Here is an 18,725-nt window from a genome sequence, read left to right as displayed (position 1 = left end):
GAGACTGAAAAGTGTGCGTTGTTCGACATCAGCCAAGAAAACAATTCTTTCGTACGATCAGGACAGCAGTGCGTTCAATATCAAATGTTTTATCACGGTTCCACTACCGACGTGTTCGCCACGAACATTACGTATTTTGAATCGTGTCGTGACGACATGCACTTTAGGTTTAAATGGGATTCCAAGGATCCCTTCGGTACCGTGAAACCTATAATCGCATATGACTGTACGAACCCAAATTGTGTAACCAAACTATGCCATCCTCAAGCGTATTTTCCGTGTTCGATTGATGTACTGAAGACATCGAAAATCGGTAATCATAAATATCGCTACAGTGAACAGTGCGGTGGACTAAAACATTGTAGGTACATGTACCACGATGATTTAGGTTATTGTTCAAAGTTTGAGACACCTTGCTGTCGTGAACTGTGTCCCGTGGCCAGATCAAAACTATTGTGTGACGCTAACTTTAACGCGGAAATGTATATTCATAGGCAATGCAAAAATCAACCGTCAAATACTTTATAAATATTATTTTGATGTTGTATAGTTGATGCAGTGTATCTTTTTAATCAAAACGTGAACGAATAAAAAAATAGTCATGTTCTTTATAATTATTTAGTTTTTTGTATCTTTGTAAAAAAACTTTGTGATCAAGACATTTTTTATAAATATATATCTACAAAACTAAATTTAAAAAAATCTTATAATGTTGTTGATGTTAAAGTATGTATAAAAAAACTTGTTAAACAAATGAATATAAAAAAACAAATCTACGTCTACTCGGCACGAAGAAGGTACTCGGAAGGGGGGGAGGGGGAATTGGGGCAAAAAACTAATGTATGAGTGATGTATATATATGTATGTATGATTACATAGAGAAAATAAAATGGAATTTTTTTTAATGTTTTGTTTTATCATAATAATAAATCCCCCAAGTCACTATACTCACACAATGTTTTTAAAATAGTATATATATATATTATTTATATCTCTCATGTCTATACTTGGAAAAAAATATACTTGAAAAAAAAATTTTTTATAACAGTTCACCTTTATACATGGAAAAAAATTATACATCTTTATACTTGGAAAAAAATTATACATCTTTATACTTGTAAAAAAATTAATTCTTTATGACTTTATACTTGGAATAAATATTAAAAGTTATTCTTTATAAAATAATTTTGTATTATATTGTTAGCATGTGGCGACCAGCACACGTGTCCTTGAAGCGACATCAGGTCTGTGCCCTCAGCGCCGTGTCCCACGCTCCGGCAAGTGACATGGAGGGGGAAGATGCACCTGCATGGGCCAGGGGAGAGGAGGGTATAATTTTGCAAAGCATGATCTTCACCACCTCCACCCTGCCACCACCGCTGCGGCCAGAGGACGCCAGGCCCCCACCACCGCCATGGGCGCTGTGGAGGAGGTTAAAGTCGCCTCACTGCCCCGTCGACCGCGTAACGGAGCAGTCGCGCTTCTTGCACGCTCCCCGCATGATGCATATATACACGTACAGAAATAAAAAAAAATACAATTTATTACATACAAAGATTAATTTACACACAAAATATGTTTTACACACAAGTTGTTATTTTGAAAAAAAAAAACTCATTGTTTTAAAATATCCTTTTCATCAATCCACGAGTCAAACTCAGGTCCATGATGCAACCATCGTATTAAGGCCTTACCCTTCTTATGCCGTAACACTTTTTCAACGAGAAAACTATCTGGAAATTTAGTTTTCATAATCTACTCTCCATAAAATGCCCCTGTTATACGTTTTCCTTTCAGATCCTCGAGAAAATAAGTACGTGGATACGTATTTTTTATTCTACATACACGAAATAATTCTCCAGTCCAATTACCCTTGTATGGTCTGTGAAAAATTCCGCGATTTTTCGAAATCCGCACAATGTCGCCGATATTCGCTTTTTTCTTTCGCGAATCAAGTATATTCGCCTTGGAGTACACAGTTCAAAGCAGTCGATTGTCCTTTACGTCCTTTGGCTGGAGTTTCGTTGTAGAATGCACTGTAGAATTGTATTCTCGTACTAGTTTAGGAAGTAAACTCAGCCACTTGTAATTACCGTTCGCTGTAAAATTCCTATACAGTTTATTCTTTATCGTACGAATCACACGTACCGCCATTGTAGCTTTGACACCGCTAAACGTAGAATAATGCGTAATGTCAAAATTTTTCATCAATGTCTTGAATGATGCATTGTAGAATTCTTTCCCGTCGTCCGTCTGCAGTAACGAAGGTCTTCGTTTATGTTTCAAAATATTCGCCATGGCACTCGTAAATTCCACGGAGGTTTTCCGTTTTAAGGGTCTAGCCCACAGGAACTTTGAATAGGTGTCTATGACTATGAGAATGTACCTGTAGCCCTTGTTCACACGCGAATACTCAATCATCTCGATCAGGTCAGACTGCCAATTGTCGTCCAATCCTTTGATTTTGATTTTTCGACGTGGATAATTACGTCTTGCAGGTTTATGCAACACGCCCGCAATGGTAAACTTTGACATGCTCACCATTCAATATATCCAACTTTACGTAATTCTTCAAGTATGGAAGCGATTTCGTTGCTGTGTGAATTATTTCCCTCACTCTGAGATGCCTGCAGCAGTCTAACACGAGAAACCAACTCGTTCGGTTCGTCCCAATATACATAGTCCAATTTTCTACCAGTGTCGAGTTTATAAAGTCCGGCCCCTTCGATGTCTAAGAAAAGACTAGCTATCAAAGGATTTTTCTCATGTTCATAATCTTTGAAACGACCCGTTTTCGGGTCATTTTTTGCGTAAACAGTGTTGGAAGCATCTAGCAATCTTCTATATTTTTGCAAATCCACCTCTGAATATCGCCGCGGTTTTTTTCGAGACAAAAGTTCGCATAATCCACGAGTAAGTTTTATCACCTCTTGTCCACATTCAATATTATCGCTGGACACGAAATGTACCTCCTTCGAACCAAGGACCCATTTACTACCTCGTTTATGCACGCCATACATCGCGTCACTGTTTCGAGGCACAGAGGAGGTCAGGTACTCGCTAGCGAGAGGACCGACATCGAAACCTTTTTTATTTCGAGGTTTCTTCCTAAGAGTTCGACCGACACGAACTTCGTCTTCGCTAGTAGATACGTTGGAATCGTCTGTTAATTGTGGACTTCGCTTTCGTTTGCCCGTGGATGTAGTTGACGGCTCTTCTTTTACTTCGATTTTAGTCGGTTTCTCGTTTTCGACGCCCCCTCGCCTGGCTATGAAGCTATCGAGACGGGCACTCAAGGGCTTCAATTTTTCCTCTCTGCGAACCTCGTCGCTTAATCTGTGTTGCTTGGCGAGCAAGTACTTTGTTCGTATGGCCTCGATGACATCGTGCAGTTGCTTAGCGAAATCGGTGTTAACATCCATAATTTTTTTTCTCATTCGAAGCACCTTTAGACACCAGACGTGAATTAAGTTTTGACAGAAGAGACTTTAGGTCGTCGCGTCTTTGTGCATTCGAAACTTCAATCATGTCGCGAATTCGAGAATCTGAAGCTTCAACGCGCTGGTCTATGGCTACAAGGTACACTATTATTTCGTCTTTTGCTCGTTTTATTTCCTGGCCGAGTAGCGAAATGTATTTACGTATTTCAGCATCGTGTTTCACGGTGCATAGTTTGGTACGCGGAGCTCGACTGCTATGTCCAAATTTAGAAATGCTATGATTCATGTTTCATGATAAACTGATCGAAACCCTGTCTGTACCTGCCCTTATATAGCGGCCAGTCCTTTACGATGACTAGGAATCCGTGTTCCTCTTTCCAACACAAGGAGCATATGTCTTTGAATTCCTGAAACGACATGTCGGTGTTTACGTGATCGTCGTAAGCGTGGCGTAAATTAAGTTCGTCCATGCGAAACAAAACTATGACATTCGCATTATCTCGCAGCAAATGTTTGGGTATTCTACCGTACATCTGACACAGGTATACGCAGTCTACCCTGGCGTGTCTGCCCATGGAAAAGTACTCTTGTATTTTGCCTTGCTTCTCATAAGCCACATCATCGAATACAAACACGGAATTTGGCTTTGCATCGTCGGTAGACACCACATCGGTGTTATCAATAAACGGGAAATACTCCAGACCATCCACCGAGCGTAGAACGGCGGCCAAGCGCTGGTATTTTGGCTGTTGCAACGACTTCGAATACACGTAAACGTTCTCGAACCAAAGACCGTTTGGCTCCTCCAGTAAACTCAGTAAAACGCACGTTTTACCGCAGTTTGACGGTCCTGCTATGATGCAACGTACGGTGGACGGTAATAATACGCCATGTCGTGATTCGTGACCGATAGTGTTATCGTCCTGCGTAATGTACAGGGGCAAACAAACATCTTTCTTGACCACCTCCATCGTACTGACGAAAATCTAATAAGAGCAATCGTATTTATTGATTTTAGGTCAGTTGCATGTAATGTCTCGAAGAGGCAGGAACAAACAACACATCGGCGCGGGACTCGTAAACTCGCTGATAAACAATCTACCATTCGAGCTACACATTCCCAACTACAGATTTTGCGGCCCCGGCACGAAACTAGCGAAAAGGTTAGCTCGCGTTGACGTGGGCATTAATTCTTTCGACGAAAAATGGAAGCAGCACGATATTGCATATTCATTAAGCAAGGATCTGGAATCTAGGCACATAGCAGATCAGATATTGGCACAGGAAGCCGTGGAAATAAGCAAATCGCGGGACGCGGGACTAGGAGAGAAAATCGCGGCCTGGAGCGTATCCAAAATCATGAAGGCAAAGACGAAATTAGGTATGGGTGCTCGTCGCCGGACCAGGTCTCGCAAGACGAAGAAGCGCAAGATACAAAGATCCAATAAGTAAAAGGGCGGATTTTTACCGCTGCTGGTGCCTGTTATAGGTGCACTAGGCGGGATCGCAGCATCCGCAGCAAATATCGCTAGAGCAGTCAACACTAGCAAGAACCAGCGAAAGCAGTTAGAGGAAGCACAACGACATAATTCAAGCATGGAAGCCATTGCCATCGGTAAAAAAAAAAAACGGCGCAGGACTGTACCTACGGCCTCTCAAGGCAGGCCGAGGCATGAAAAAGAAACGTGTAAAGAGAAAATCCTAAGTTCCCTACAGAAACGACCGCTCACCAACGTAAATGTAATAAAGTAAGCACGCAAACTTAAAATACCAAACTTCCGCGGCGTGTTTATGTGAGACACTTTGCCCAGCAAGCCAAAAAAGCATGAACGCGCCATAATTAATTAATACACGTCGGTGGGTCGCGGCACGCACTGGGTGGCCTATGTAAAGACGGGAAAAAAAGCTACTTACTACGACAGTTTCGGTAATTTGAGACCTCCGCCCGAACTGCGACAGTACCTGGGTCGTACCACTACGATGTTTTACAATTACGAAACGGAACAGAGGCCTAATCAAACAAATTGCGGACACTTGTGCCTGAGATTTCTAACCAAATATGAAGTATTAAAAACAAGAATATTTTTTCTTATATAAAATAAACGTACAGTAGCGAAAATAAATCAATAATGTCCGTAACACTCATATTGACAGGTCGTAGCTCACAGCTACGAGCCACATTCTACCCGCCGCTGGACTTGAACGGAGAATGGAGCATCGCACTCGTAGATTTTCAAACCTATAATGCCATACCGAACATTGACGAAGAAAACTGGAAAATGTGCCTCTTGAAAAGTGATGGAACAACAGCTCGGGAAGTTGCCATACCTACCGGTGCATACGAGTTGAGCGATATTACAAATTACATCAAGCAAGCCCTGTCTCCAAACACAATTTTCGAATTGCGAGATAACCCAAACACGCTACAGTGCGAACTTTACTGCAGTGAAAATGTCGACTTTACGAAACCCGGGGCCGTAGGTACCATGCTCGGATTTGAACCGAAATTATACGCAGCCAAGACCTTGCACGTCTCCACGCGACCTGTAAACATCATGTCGACAAATGTAATACTCATAAACTGTAATTTGGCAAGTGGAACGTACCTCAACGGAAGACTAAACAACATCCTACACGAGTTTTCGCCAACAGTTCCGCCCGGATATAAACTGGTCGAAGTACCGCAAAATATCATTTACGCCCCTGTGCTCGCCAAAACAGTACCCGAAGTGGTAGTCGACATTTTCGATCAAAACGATAAACTAGTATATTTTAAAAAGAAATTACATTACTTCTGCACCTGAAGCGATGGGACTGATTTTCAAGACCTATAAATCAAATAAGCGACACGAACCCAGGACCAGTCTGTTGCGAGGCCGCGGCACGCTAACACCTCGTAACGTTAAGTATCTCCGCAGTTTAGGCTACAAAGTTGACAAGCATGGAAGATTATTTAAGCGTGTCAGAAAAAGCTCAGTTTAGCGACGATGTAAATAAATTTGAATATCACTGCTACGCTCCCTACCTCCAAGGGCCGTACATGCCCGGTAGGGAAATACGCATCCCAGTACAGAAACAAGACGTTTATACTCCACCCGGACCTTTGAAGTATAACTTGTGGTTGGACTGTTTATATGGAAAGCCATTTCCATTCAATGACAAAGTGAAGAAGTGTGCATTCAAGACATCGGCTGCAGTAATTTACAGTTCTGAAGATGTGAAGCAAACTGTTAAAAATGGTATCCAGAAACTCTGTCAAGAAGAGGCGGACTATGTCTGTAAAGATTCTGGTTGGTCTCTGTCTAGTATAAGCCGATTGGAGCTAAGAATCAGTCATTTCACGCCTATGCAGGGCTAAATGTTAATAAGATTGCTGGCTTTCGCAAGTGATCCTGTAGTAAAATATAGATTATGTAATAAATATTATGTTTGTTAAAGTACTTTTGGTGATTTATTTTCGAACCTGTCACTATTATGTTAAATTGATGTTATATTTCACTTTTTTGCATCATCCAGTATCAAACCAAGGTTCGAATCAATCATTTTCTTGATGAGTGAATTTTTTGATGAATTTTGGGAATTTTTCCCGCATTTTTAGCATTAATATTACAGATTTTCAAGATGGCGCCCAAATTTCGAGATGGTGGGTGTCACAGTAATAATAAATGATTACTTCACTGCAGCAGGTTAGAATAAAACTAGCATGATGGTAAGACGACTACACACACAAGTTGGTGGCTTCCAGCAGACGAAAGCAAGATGGTTGCAATGACCACTAGCAGGCTGTAGTTCCTGGTAGCATGTACTGAACATAAAATGTCGGATCCATGATGGTCGTCATGGTCAAGGTCAAATTTGTAGGTATAGAGTAAATTTCAAGGTTAAATTTGAAGTTCAAGGTCAAAGTTCAAGGTCCAGGTAAAAGTTCAAGGTCATGGTCACAGTTTAAGGTCAATGTCAAAGTTCAATGCCAACAGTCGAGGTTAAAGTTATGGCGAACAGAAAATTATACTAACATGTCGCCAGCACACTTTAGCAGACGAAAACAAGATGCCAGTCTCCAGCGGGCGAAGACAAGATGGCGGACATGACGTAATACCAGCTTACGATATATACCTTGGTATTGGTGGTGGTAGGACAGTCTGTAGGTGACTTCTGTGGAGGAAGGATATGATTTTTTTGTCTTAGCTGTTTCGAACCAAGGACGGAAATCGATCTAATGAATCAGAATTCTAATAAATTATTGTTTTGATGAATTTTGGAATTTTTTCATTAAAATGGGATAATAAATAAATAATTTTAAGATGGCGACTAAATTTCAAGATGGCGGACATGATGTCATACTAGGTGATGATATATATGCTATGAAACAAGTGGCAGGGGTGAGTCTGTCAGCAGCCACAGTGAGGGAAGAAATAGTCGGCATGTTTTGCCCTCTCCGGGAACGATCTGAGGACTCCGAGCTCCGTGCTGTGAATCTATGTTTTTAAAAATATTTTTTATTAAACTTTTATGAATTGAATTATTTTATAAATTTTAAAAGTTTTTTCTTTAAAATCGGATAGTAAACAAAAAAACTAAAAATGGCAGGCACAACGGAAATGGCAACGGTGATGTCATAATCCAAGATGACATATTACAGGATGACGTCAGAGGCTTATCGGAGGCTGTAGACATGGGTGCTTTAGCCTCTATATGGACATTTTTAGCCTCTGGTATTTTTATGGACTAAAATGGGAAATGTACCCTCGCAACGGGAATTTTTCCCTCGAAAACGGGTAATTTTTCCTCAATATTGGAATGTTTGAGTCATTTTGTTTTTTTTTTGAGGAATTTTGAGAAATTTTTGAGTCCAAGATGGCCGCCGTGACGTCACAGCTTGGTCGGCACCACTTACCACAGCCAGAAGCAAGTGCCAGGAGCCCCATTCACATACTTCTGCACACTGATTCCTTAGGTGGGTTTCAGTGTCGTATTCACATTAATAACAACTAGAATTACTTTTAATAGTTTACCTCGATGCCATGTTTAGTGCTAGGCTACAATTTCTCAGCGAAGCACAGATGCATGAGCTATCACATATATTTGAGTCGTCCAGTTGCAAAACTCATTATGTCCACATTTTCCAGAAATTGAGTTATTTACTCCATGTTGTTCTTCAGTGTAAAATACACAATCTAGGATAATTGTAGTGATGCAAATCTCATTTAATCCAGTGTTAAACAGGCATTGAAAAACCCGTACTGCAGCATAACTCGTTATGTCCATGAGCAGAACTGCTGCAATACTCATTATGTCCAACTAATCAAACTGATGCAAAACTCGTTATGTCCAAGAGTAATACATATTGAATATAATAAACTGAAACAAAATGCACCATGTCCAAATTGTAACACCGAGAGTGTGTTCAGTATTTTCACAATGTGTTCTTGAATACTAGACATGAAAAAATTACGAGATTCAAGTTGTAAGATTGGCTATCATGGAAAAACTTCTCTACGTCTTATAATCTATGATTTTTTTTTTATTATTGCAGTAAACATTGTCAAAGTATTTGCATTCAGTCAAGTATAAACAAAGCATCGTAAACAGTTTATACAGTATTAATATTAATTATGAATCCTTTACAAGTACAGGAAGTCCAGCCTGGAAAAGGAAGAAAGAAAAGGGCATTGAAGGACAGTTGGAAAAGAAATGTTGCCAAGAGAATGAGGTATTGTACACATTCATAATATACATAGTTATATTTAGGTTATGCATGAAAATAAATGTTAGTAAATAACAAAGTAAAAGATTTTAGGTGTATATTTATGTTGTTACATTAACAATGTGTTTTTCTGTTGATGTTTAGGTACTCTGCACCTTCATTTCCACGACCGCCGTCATGTAACCACAAGGCAGCAGAGGCGTATCGTTGCAGTGAGGTGACGTATCAAGATGTGAGGAGAATGCATCAACGTTTCTACGGCCACCATGATAGAGAAGGACAACAAAATTTTATATTACATCATGTTGTAGTGTGCACACCAAAACGAGGAAGGTCAAGAAATCGCAATAGCGATTTTCACCGAAAAAAAGTAAGCACAAAATATTTCATTCCATGTTTGAACGGTAGTCACACGGTAAATATACAAGTCTGCAAAAAACTATTTATACAGACCTTATGTGTATCAGGAGACCGTGTTCAAAGTTTATGCAGAAAGTTTCTGCAACTAGACGATGTGCTTGTGGACAAACGTGGAGGAGACAAAATATCCATCCGTTATTCAGATAAGAGGCAGTCAGTAAAGGAATTCATAAATTCACTTACTGTACTTGAATCACATTACTGTCGCAGTAAAAATATAACTAGGCAATATCTTCCTAGTGAACTAAGCATTAAATCCCTTTGGACAAAATATCAAGACACACATGACAAAAAGGTGCACGTAAAGTACGATTATTTTCGCAGCATTTTTGATAGTGACTTTAACATAGGTTTCGGTTCTCCAGCTACTGACTGCTGTTCAGTATGCCTTTCACTTAAGGAACGAATAAAGAAATGCACAGATGTGCAACAGAGAAAGGAACTGCAAACAGAACTCATCATTCATGAACAACGAGCAAAAGCATTTTATGATATCTTACGACACAGCAATGAACAGGAAATCACATTTAGCTTTGATTGCCAGAAAAACCAGCCAATTCCTAAAATACCCGACCAGTCAGCATACTATCTAAGGCAGTTATATTTATATAACTTCACTATTTGTGTTGGAAATTCAAAAGAAAGCCAGCGGAAGGAGAATACATTTTCTTATGTATGGCTTGAAGACGAATACAAGAAGGGATCAAACCAAATTGCTAGTGCCCTCCATCATCAATTATTGTCCGCAGACTTAACAAATTACAAATCAATAAAGTTGGTAGCAGATGGCTGTGGAGGCCAAAACAAGAACAAAATTCTTATAGGTATGCTCTGCAAATATCTGGCTGAAGATGCTCCTACATCAGTAAACCAAGTAACTTTGGTATTCCCAGTACCTGGACACTCCTTCATCCCTCCTGACAGGATATTCGGACGGATTGAATCGCAAGTAAAGAAAAAATCAACAATCCTTACTCGCCAAGATTATGAAAACATTATTGAATCCCACGCAACCCTGAAACGTTTGGGAGAAGAATGTCCTGTATTGCATTGGAAAGATGCAGTTTCCAAAGTTATTAAAGAGCCCGGTCAATGGCATTTCAAACTTCAACCTTGCAAGAGGGTAGTAATTACTCGAACTTCACCTGGTAAGTGTGTAATTAGGGGAGAAGTCAACTATAATACTGATATTGGTGAACCAAAAAGTGTGTTGAAACGTGGGAAAATGTTGTCAGCTATCAAACCGAAAGAAGAGAAAAAGGAATACCACTTAAGAAAGAAAAAGTTACTGATTTGAACACGTTGTTGAAAAAGCACTTTGGTAATGACTGGGTTGAAATGGATAACCTATTGTTCTTCAAAACTTTGTTTTCACAGCAAGAATCATTAACTGAAGAAGTGGCAGAAAATGATTCTGATCTAGGAGAATTGTTAGAAGAAAAGGAAGGGCTGATACTTTAAAGTTTATGGGAAATTACCTTTGTATTTAGGTCTACATTATTATTGTATCTGTTAATTTTTTTATGTAGAATACCCATTGTGATGAAAGATGTATACTGAAAATATTTCATTCTATTTACTTTATTGGAATGTGATTGTATGTACATGAATGAAATGTAAAGTATTTTGTATAAAGTATACCCATTTTGAAGAAAATTGTGTACTGCAGCAAAATTGTGTTTACATTTATTTAGAATATTGTATTTGCATTATTTTGTCTGGTAATATTTCTACAGAGTATACCCATTGTTATTTTAGATGTATACTGCAGCTAAATTGCATTTATATTTTTTTCGAATCTGGTAAACTTAGTATAAAGAGTCCCCAGTGTTACATACTGCAGCAAAATGCATTAAGTCCTCCTAACTGCTGCAAAACTCATTATGTCCAAACATGTTTTGGAAATAACTTTGGTAATTTAAGTGAAAATTATCCACTCTCTGGTTGATAATTTGTGATATTTATTGTCTATTTATTAGTACAAATTCCAAATTTCTATCTGCAATATTTCATTAACCACAGTTTTTTGCCCTTCCTGAAAAATCTGTTTCGCTGGACATAATGTGTTTTGCAACTGGACGACTCATTTTATCATTCCTCTATGTAAATGGTATCATGCAATGCAATACAGGGAAACCATAAAATGAATCAACCGTTACTCATTGTGATGACCATCCCAAATATTACTTGGAATATTCTCAAGAAAACTTAGGGAACAGAAATCATGGTATTCGGAATAACGAAAATCTATTGTTTCCCCATTGAGCCATCTCGTAGTGCATGATAGAATATTAAATATTTACTTTATATTTGCATGCTGGATACATTAAGGAACATGTGAAAATTTTAATATCGTTATTTCTTTCTTATACCTAGAGAAGATGTGCGCTGAGAAACAGCTTATGTGGGGGAACTGTTGTGACTCTATACGTCTTAATCCGACAATACTCACAAACATAAGGCTCCATATGTTCCAAAAAAATAAAGATACAAAATCTGCTTCATTCATTTCCACTTCCAAATGCCATGTGTGATCCTGTAAATTTTCACTAGATTTTATTGACACGTAAACACCTTAGATTCGGTCGTCATATGTTTTATTTTAATATTCTATTACTCGTTTCAAGGATAAACTACCTCTCAAACAATTATTTTATGTAGTCTCAGTTCCAACTCTTGCTCAAACATTGGGTTACCATGTTCACTACCTGCCCTAAACATTTAATAGTTATCGAATGAATTAATTCAAGATCAGAACTGCTATCTAAAATTTTAATGAGTTCGCAGGCTCGTTTCGTTGAAGTACACTGATGACAGCAACAATTACTGGATTTACATGTGAATTTGCACTATTCCGACCGAGGTCACTCTCGATCGTACCTTCCGCATTTTCAGCTGTTTCAAACTCTTACATATTTCTCGCCTTTTGTGTACCTCTTCTATCATTTTTAATTATCATTATACATAAAATGGTTACAGGGGGAAAAATACATTAGGACCAGGAAAGCCTGTCATGATGTCTGCCTAATCTGTTTATTTAAGACAGATCCTCTACATCGGTATCAGGAGCTCGAACTGGATGTATCCTTTGTTGACTGTTGTGTTTCATTGCTGAGAATGGCTGGTGCAGATAAACTATAGTTCACTGGGGGTTTCATGCTCATGATATGCCTGGGACATAAACAGCTGTGGCCAGAAAATAAAATGGCTTACCTAATGCTACAAACTTACACAGTACTAAATCTCTTACACAAACACATTTGCGAAAATCACATCACAATCCATAACTCGTGTTTTTCATAGTGTGAAACAGGTTAACATTTAATTGTCGAACCGAAATGTCTCCAAAGGTAAATAAACAACATTTTCTGGTGCTGTGCTTTGCAGTCTTAGCTTTATCCGCTACCATCCAGCCAACATTACAGCCACTGTCATTCGGAAAGTTATTGTCACTTGCGAAAACATCAACTCCTTGATTTCTCCACACAGCCTCATTTCTCGGAATTGCTTTCACTTCTCCGCCTAGGCCCAACCAACATCCATCAGTAGAGCGGGTCTTCAAATACAATAAAGCACACAATCCCAAACACCTCACATACTCCCAAGTCCCAATGCTCTATGGGATTGATTGCTTGTGCAGGCGACGGCGCACGCTAAGGAGATGTCAGAGCTGGTGCAGGCGATACTAAAGCAAGTGCTGAGGCTGTACCGCGCGCTCGGCTGCGATGAAGCAGATCTGCAAGAAGATGGAGGCTTGTCCGCCGACAACCTAGAGAGGCACATGGCGGCCATGGCACAGCGCGTACGAGAGATACACGCTCGTAACCTGCCACCCGAGCCTCAGCCATTACTGCAGGATGTAAGAGCCCTGGCTGCACAGTGCCTGTACCCTGCCTTCACCTTATCCACACTGTGCCTAAACTTACCTGTGCCAAGCGTACATCGAGCTGCTACTGAATGGCGACTTATGACAATGTTTCTAGACCCACACCTGAAAACTGAGGCAACATATCTAAAAGAAGCCCTTTTATCATAAAATCCAAACCATTACTATTGTAGTCACTTAAACACATTATGGTATAGTACAGATTATATAATCTCATTATTTGTGGTTTAGCACTTGAATAAGTAACTATTTATTGACGTTGATAATTGAAAAAATTTCGGGATTAAATAATCTGTCACCCAATTCGTACTCAAAATTGGTTTTAAATCAAAATTTTTTATACTATTTATTAAAATTTATGTTACTGCCTAGTTTTCGTTATATTTTATAACGTGTAGCAATCTAATAATATTATTTTGTAATTTTACTTAAGCATGATACCCGCTTTGAATAATTTACATGGTTATCGTGGTGAAAACTATTCATAAATTTTAAATAAATTTTTAAATATAGAAATCTTAAAATATAAGGGATATTTTAATTTTTGTAATTCTAATCATTGAAGCATGGTTTTCAATATCAGTTAAAAAACTCAGAATCCATAAATTATATTAAAATACTAACTGAGCAAGTGGAAAGTGGTCTCAGTCAAGTATTCCTTCAATGCTCTGTTGTACTCTAGAGTATTAAATTGTGTCCAGCGCCCTAACTTAGAGGCAAGCACACTGTCAGTGCAAGAGAAGCAGATGTGCGCCTGTGCAGATGCTGGAGGCTGGCGAAGCTGCGCTAGGGGTCAGCGAGGAGCCAGGCCCCATGATGGTGGTGGCCGTATGCATGGAGCGAGCTGAGAGTCGTCGCGTTACAGAACGGCGCCCACTGCCCATGAGTCGCGACCATGCGCGCCATCTGCTGCTCACCAGCGACATCGTGCGCAGCGAGGTGCTGGCATGTGGCCACGGCGCTGCCTAGCGGCCAGGTGAACCCACTAACACTACCGCTAACGTATGGTAGACTGATACCATGTAGCATGTAAGTGCGACAAGCTGGCCAGCGACTTGAATTGTGCTTGCAGTGCATACTTGGCTTTTCAAGCTTCATTCAAACTGAGGGGTAACCATTCAGACTGGGACTTTATTTCTGCAAGCTTGAAATTGTCTTTCTCTCTGCTCCTTGTTGCTAAGCTTACTGTGCGCTTGCCTTGGTGGGCTTGCTACCAGTTTAATGAATGGAGACTAGTCATCTTGAATCAAGCTTGCCGCAAGCTAACATTATTGCCATAGCAAGCTTGCTGTGCACTTACCTTGGCAGGTTTGTTGCCAGCTTGAGGCGTGGAGATGAGTTAGCATTAAGAAAGTTTGCCGCAAGCTAACGTTATTGCCATAGCAAGCTTGCTGCAAGCTAATGTTCTTGCCATAGCAAGCTTGTTGTGCCCTTAACATGTGCAGGTATGCAGCCAAATTGATGCGTGGACTAGTTAGCTTGAACGAAGCTTTGTGCAAGCTAACATTCTTGCCATAGAAAGCTTGCTGTGCACATACCTTGGCAGGCTCGCTGCTAGCTTAATGAGTGGAGACTAGTTAGCTTGAACGAAGCTTGGTGAAGCTGTTATTTCTTTCCATAGCTCTAAGACAATTTTGAAACTTAATGAAGATTTTTGTATTATGTCACGCATTCATTGACTTATTTATGTATACATTTTCAGGCTCGTGTTTTTACAGAACCTTTCCAATGGTGTCTGATGAAGGTCCGAGACAATTGTCTCAAATTGGCGTGCTGTGAAACAGCTAGTTTTCGACTGTGCTGTACTAAACATCGTGAGACTGCACTGTTTCAATTGCAGCTTTAGTGTGTGTGTTTTTATACTACCATTATTTACTTTTATTATAATATATTTTTCTACCTCAATTTAAAACTTATTCACTTTTTACAGTGCTTATGAAATTAGGTTTAATTTCTTACGTTCGTTCTAACAGTATGGAATAAAAAAATGTATATTTTGAAAGTGGTTAGGATAAAGTTATTTTACTGTTACCTAAAAAGTATTTTGACATAGGTGTAGTCAAATAATGTAATGAAGTCATAATTTGTTCAATCACTACATAACATGTCAGTTAACTCCGGTTAGTAATTAATTAATGTTTAGTTTAAAACTAGTGTTACACTTAGAATTCTCTTTCTTAATTATGGTTGCTGTTTCCTTGTGAAATTTCATTGGTATTGATTGATTCAGAAGATTTGGAAAAGTTCAAAACATGTGACTTACCTTTATATGAGCTAAATTCCTTTGCCCACAATACGTACCTTTACGTGAGCTGAATGCTCTTGCCCACAATACTTTAGCCTAGGAAATGAAAAGAAAAAATGTATAAATGTGGGGAAAAATTAGAGACAAGCTGAACTTTAGGCAGGTGTTAGGACCCAAAAAGAGGTGTATTTTACCAAAAGTCCCCACCCCTCCCTTCTGTGCTTCGCCCCCTCTCCCTTTAACAATACATTTGCAAGCATTTGGATTACCCTTCATATCTCCGTTGTTATTTATCGCAGTCAAACTTTCTATATATAGTTTTATTCCTTATATTATTATCTACAATAAAGATTTTTATAGTTTTGTTCTAAGTTTAACAGTTAACTAGATATTAGCTAAAGAATGTCAAGTTTTACAATTTTATGTTAAGTTTGTTAAGAATTTTTAAGTTAAAATTTTTATTTTGCGACAATTTCACGAAACATTGGAGATAAAAAGTGTAGAATTATTATTTATCTTTCCAACGGTATTAATTCCTTCATATTTTGGACGACGGAAACATGTGTATAACACTAGAATATGCAAGGAAGGCGCGGCATTTTCTTCTACCCTTGGTACAAGCTGCAGTGGGTGGCTCTGTGAGACAAATAATGGAAGACAGTGGACTTGAATGTTTGTGGGCTACTGTGTATGGTAAAAATACAGCTCAGACCATGCTTAATGGTCATTCATATGCTAGATGTGTCCAAGCATTTGCACTCACAGCCTCTGCAATTGTTAATGTGATGAAAGACCATTGTGAAGATCTGAAGGACAGCATCGCCACCTTGGAGAAGTTTCACGAGAAACTCCTGAACCACGAGATGTATCCAGAATATGTAGTAAAGGAACCAGAAGTTATTGAAGCTCATGCTAAAATAGTCACTTCTATAAAAAAACAGGACTTCAAAACTTTGGCTGACTCTTTTAAAATATATACCTAGACCTAGTTCTGCAATTAATTTATGCAGAAAGAACAGGAGATTAGGATATGCACTTGGCGACATATGTGAAAATACTTCCGTTCTTCCATGCTGCAGGACACTTACCTTATTAGAAATCTGCACATTAATATGTCCAGAAAATGATTGAAATCGACTCCAAACTGGCAGAGAGGGATCTAGAATTGTTTACAAAGAGGGGAATGTTCACAGTAAGACAAAGTGGCAAATTTTGGCCAGGAACTTGGACATATATGTGTATTGAGCAGTGCCTCTTGCGCACAATGAAATCTGTAGGTGGATTTACACACGGCAGAGGCATAACTGAAAGCACACTGTCCAAGTGGGTGTTTGGAACACCTCATTTTTTGGTTCAGTGATGGAATAAATATCCTTGACTTGCTCTCCAATATCAATAATGTCCTCCATGAACTTTTCACCAGCATCCTCTCCTCTGTAGAGAATTGGCTTTGATGGGAGACTTGATGTTTTACAAGTAGGAATAACTTCATATTCTACTTGCACATACAAGCAATAGCTGTACGCCTCATGTTTCTGGCACTTGGAAGTATAAGACTTGTCTGGATTTGGCTGACATGATTGAACAGGTTTTAACATCACCTCAAAATCAGCATATACCACAATAGGCATTTTGTCTGCATGATGATAGTTTTTGGATTTAAGAACTGGAGGCTTGCCATCACTTCCTGCCTGAGGCATTTCAACTCTCACAGGTGCATACTCATTGCAGAACTTTTTATGCTCTTCCAAACACAGCTGCCCTGTGAGCCCAGACACTCGAAATTGGTCATCATAATGCTGGAAACACCGCTTGCAAATACGGACTTTATGTCCATGAGCAGTCACATGAGGTCCAACCAGTCTTGAGAAATTCTTGATATAAGCATAATGTGCATTATCTTCTTCGGATATATACAAGAGATCAAAGTACTGACTCTTCTCTTCTTTTGCTACACGTAGCAGAATGATTTTTGTGTCCTCATTGAGTCCATACACATTGACTGTCACTCCAGGATTGTTTCTCTCGAATATGTTTATTTGGCGAAGAGGCATGGGGAATTTAAGACCACTAAAATTAAATTTGTTTTCCAAGTCTCTATATCTCTGGTTCACATGCTGTGGGTCCTTTCCTTCGACGAATCTTGCCAACATAGCCCACTTGAAACATTGTTGGTCCTCATTCTTTGGGTTGATGACGGCTTCCCTAGCCTTGATGGGAGCCGGTTAGTCGATGTAGCTGGAAGCACGGAGTGTATCTAGCTTATTGATCCTTAGCTGCCTACAACGTACAGAAATGGGGGTCCAGCCATTTCCTTTGCCCTGGTACTCTTCTTCTTCCTGGCATATCTTCTCTATGCTGGCTGTGATTGCTTCTTCGATGTTATCGGTTGTGTAGAGCAGGATGTTCTTAGTCTTAAATGCTCGCTGGTCTTCTTGGTCTTCGTGAGGCTCTGGCTTTCCATAAAAACATTTCAACCATAAATTGAAATTGATGGCTCCATTTTCTTCAATTTCTTGTTTGAGATGGCCAATTATGTTTGCTTTCATGCCTTCTAGATAAGTACATATATCTTTGCCACATTCGGACGTATTTTCAGCTACCAGGGTCTTCAATTTGCCTCGAAATGCGGTCTCGGCCTCCACAAACCCAAACTGGGAGGCTACACCTGCTCCTGCTACTATCTTTGGTCGAGATGTTTTGGGTTGAGGAGCAGTCGATGGACCAGGCTGGGGCGAAGCCTCTCGTCTTCTCTTGGCCGGTGTTGGGCCATTACACTTGGCAGCATGTATGGCTAAACTGTCTGCTCTGGTGAAGTCCGTCTTGCACTTATTACATTTTTAAAGCTGGCGATCTGGATTAAAATTGCATGCATTCTCATGTCTTCGTGCATATCCAATGTAAGAAAATAGTTGGTTGCAGAACATGCAACTCACGGCCGCTGCGTGGAAACTTTCGCCAGTACATGACCTCAGATGTTTAGCCATGTTATCCTTGCGAGTGATGGCTACCCCACACTTGTCACAA

The 18,725-nt window shown here is 39.5% G+C and overlaps 2 protein-coding genes across 2 annotated transcripts in view; both read left to right on the top strand.

Moving 5' to 3' along the window:
- Nucleotides 1-15,358, top strand: part of LOC134531378 (uncharacterized) — a 74,459-nt gene extending 59,101 nt beyond the window's left edge. The window contains exons 4-6 of the mRNA XM_063367081.1: nt 13,208-13,426; nt 14,216-14,429; nt 15,156-15,358. Coding sequence (XP_063223151.1) covers nt 13,208-13,426; nt 14,216-14,422 — 426 coding nt within the window. The 3' untranslated portion in view covers nt 14,423-14,429; nt 15,156-15,358. The remainder of the gene's footprint in view (nt 1-13,207; nt 13,427-14,215; nt 14,430-15,155) is intronic.
- Nucleotides 8,443-11,608, top strand: LOC134531244 (uncharacterized). The gene is made up of 2 exons (XM_063366934.1): nt 8,443-9,153; nt 9,292-11,608. The coding sequence occupies exons 1-2, from the start codon at nt 9,056-9,058 to the stop codon at nt 10,862-10,864; spliced, it is 1,671 nt and encodes a 556-aa protein (XP_063223004.1). The 5' UTR covers nt 8,443-9,055; the 3' UTR covers nt 10,865-11,608.
- Nucleotides 15,359-18,725: the final 3,367 nt, after the last annotated feature.

Source organism: Bacillus rossius, chromosome 3 (genome assembly GCF_032445375.1).
Source record: "Bacillus rossius redtenbacheri isolate Brsri chromosome 3, Brsri_v3, whole genome shotgun sequence".
Classification (NCBI taxonomy): domain Eukaryota; kingdom Metazoa; phylum Arthropoda; class Insecta; order Phasmatodea; family Bacillidae; genus Bacillus; species Bacillus rossius.
The sequence above is the reverse complement of the archived record's forward strand: the minus strand, read 5'-3'. Positions and strand labels throughout refer to the sequence as shown.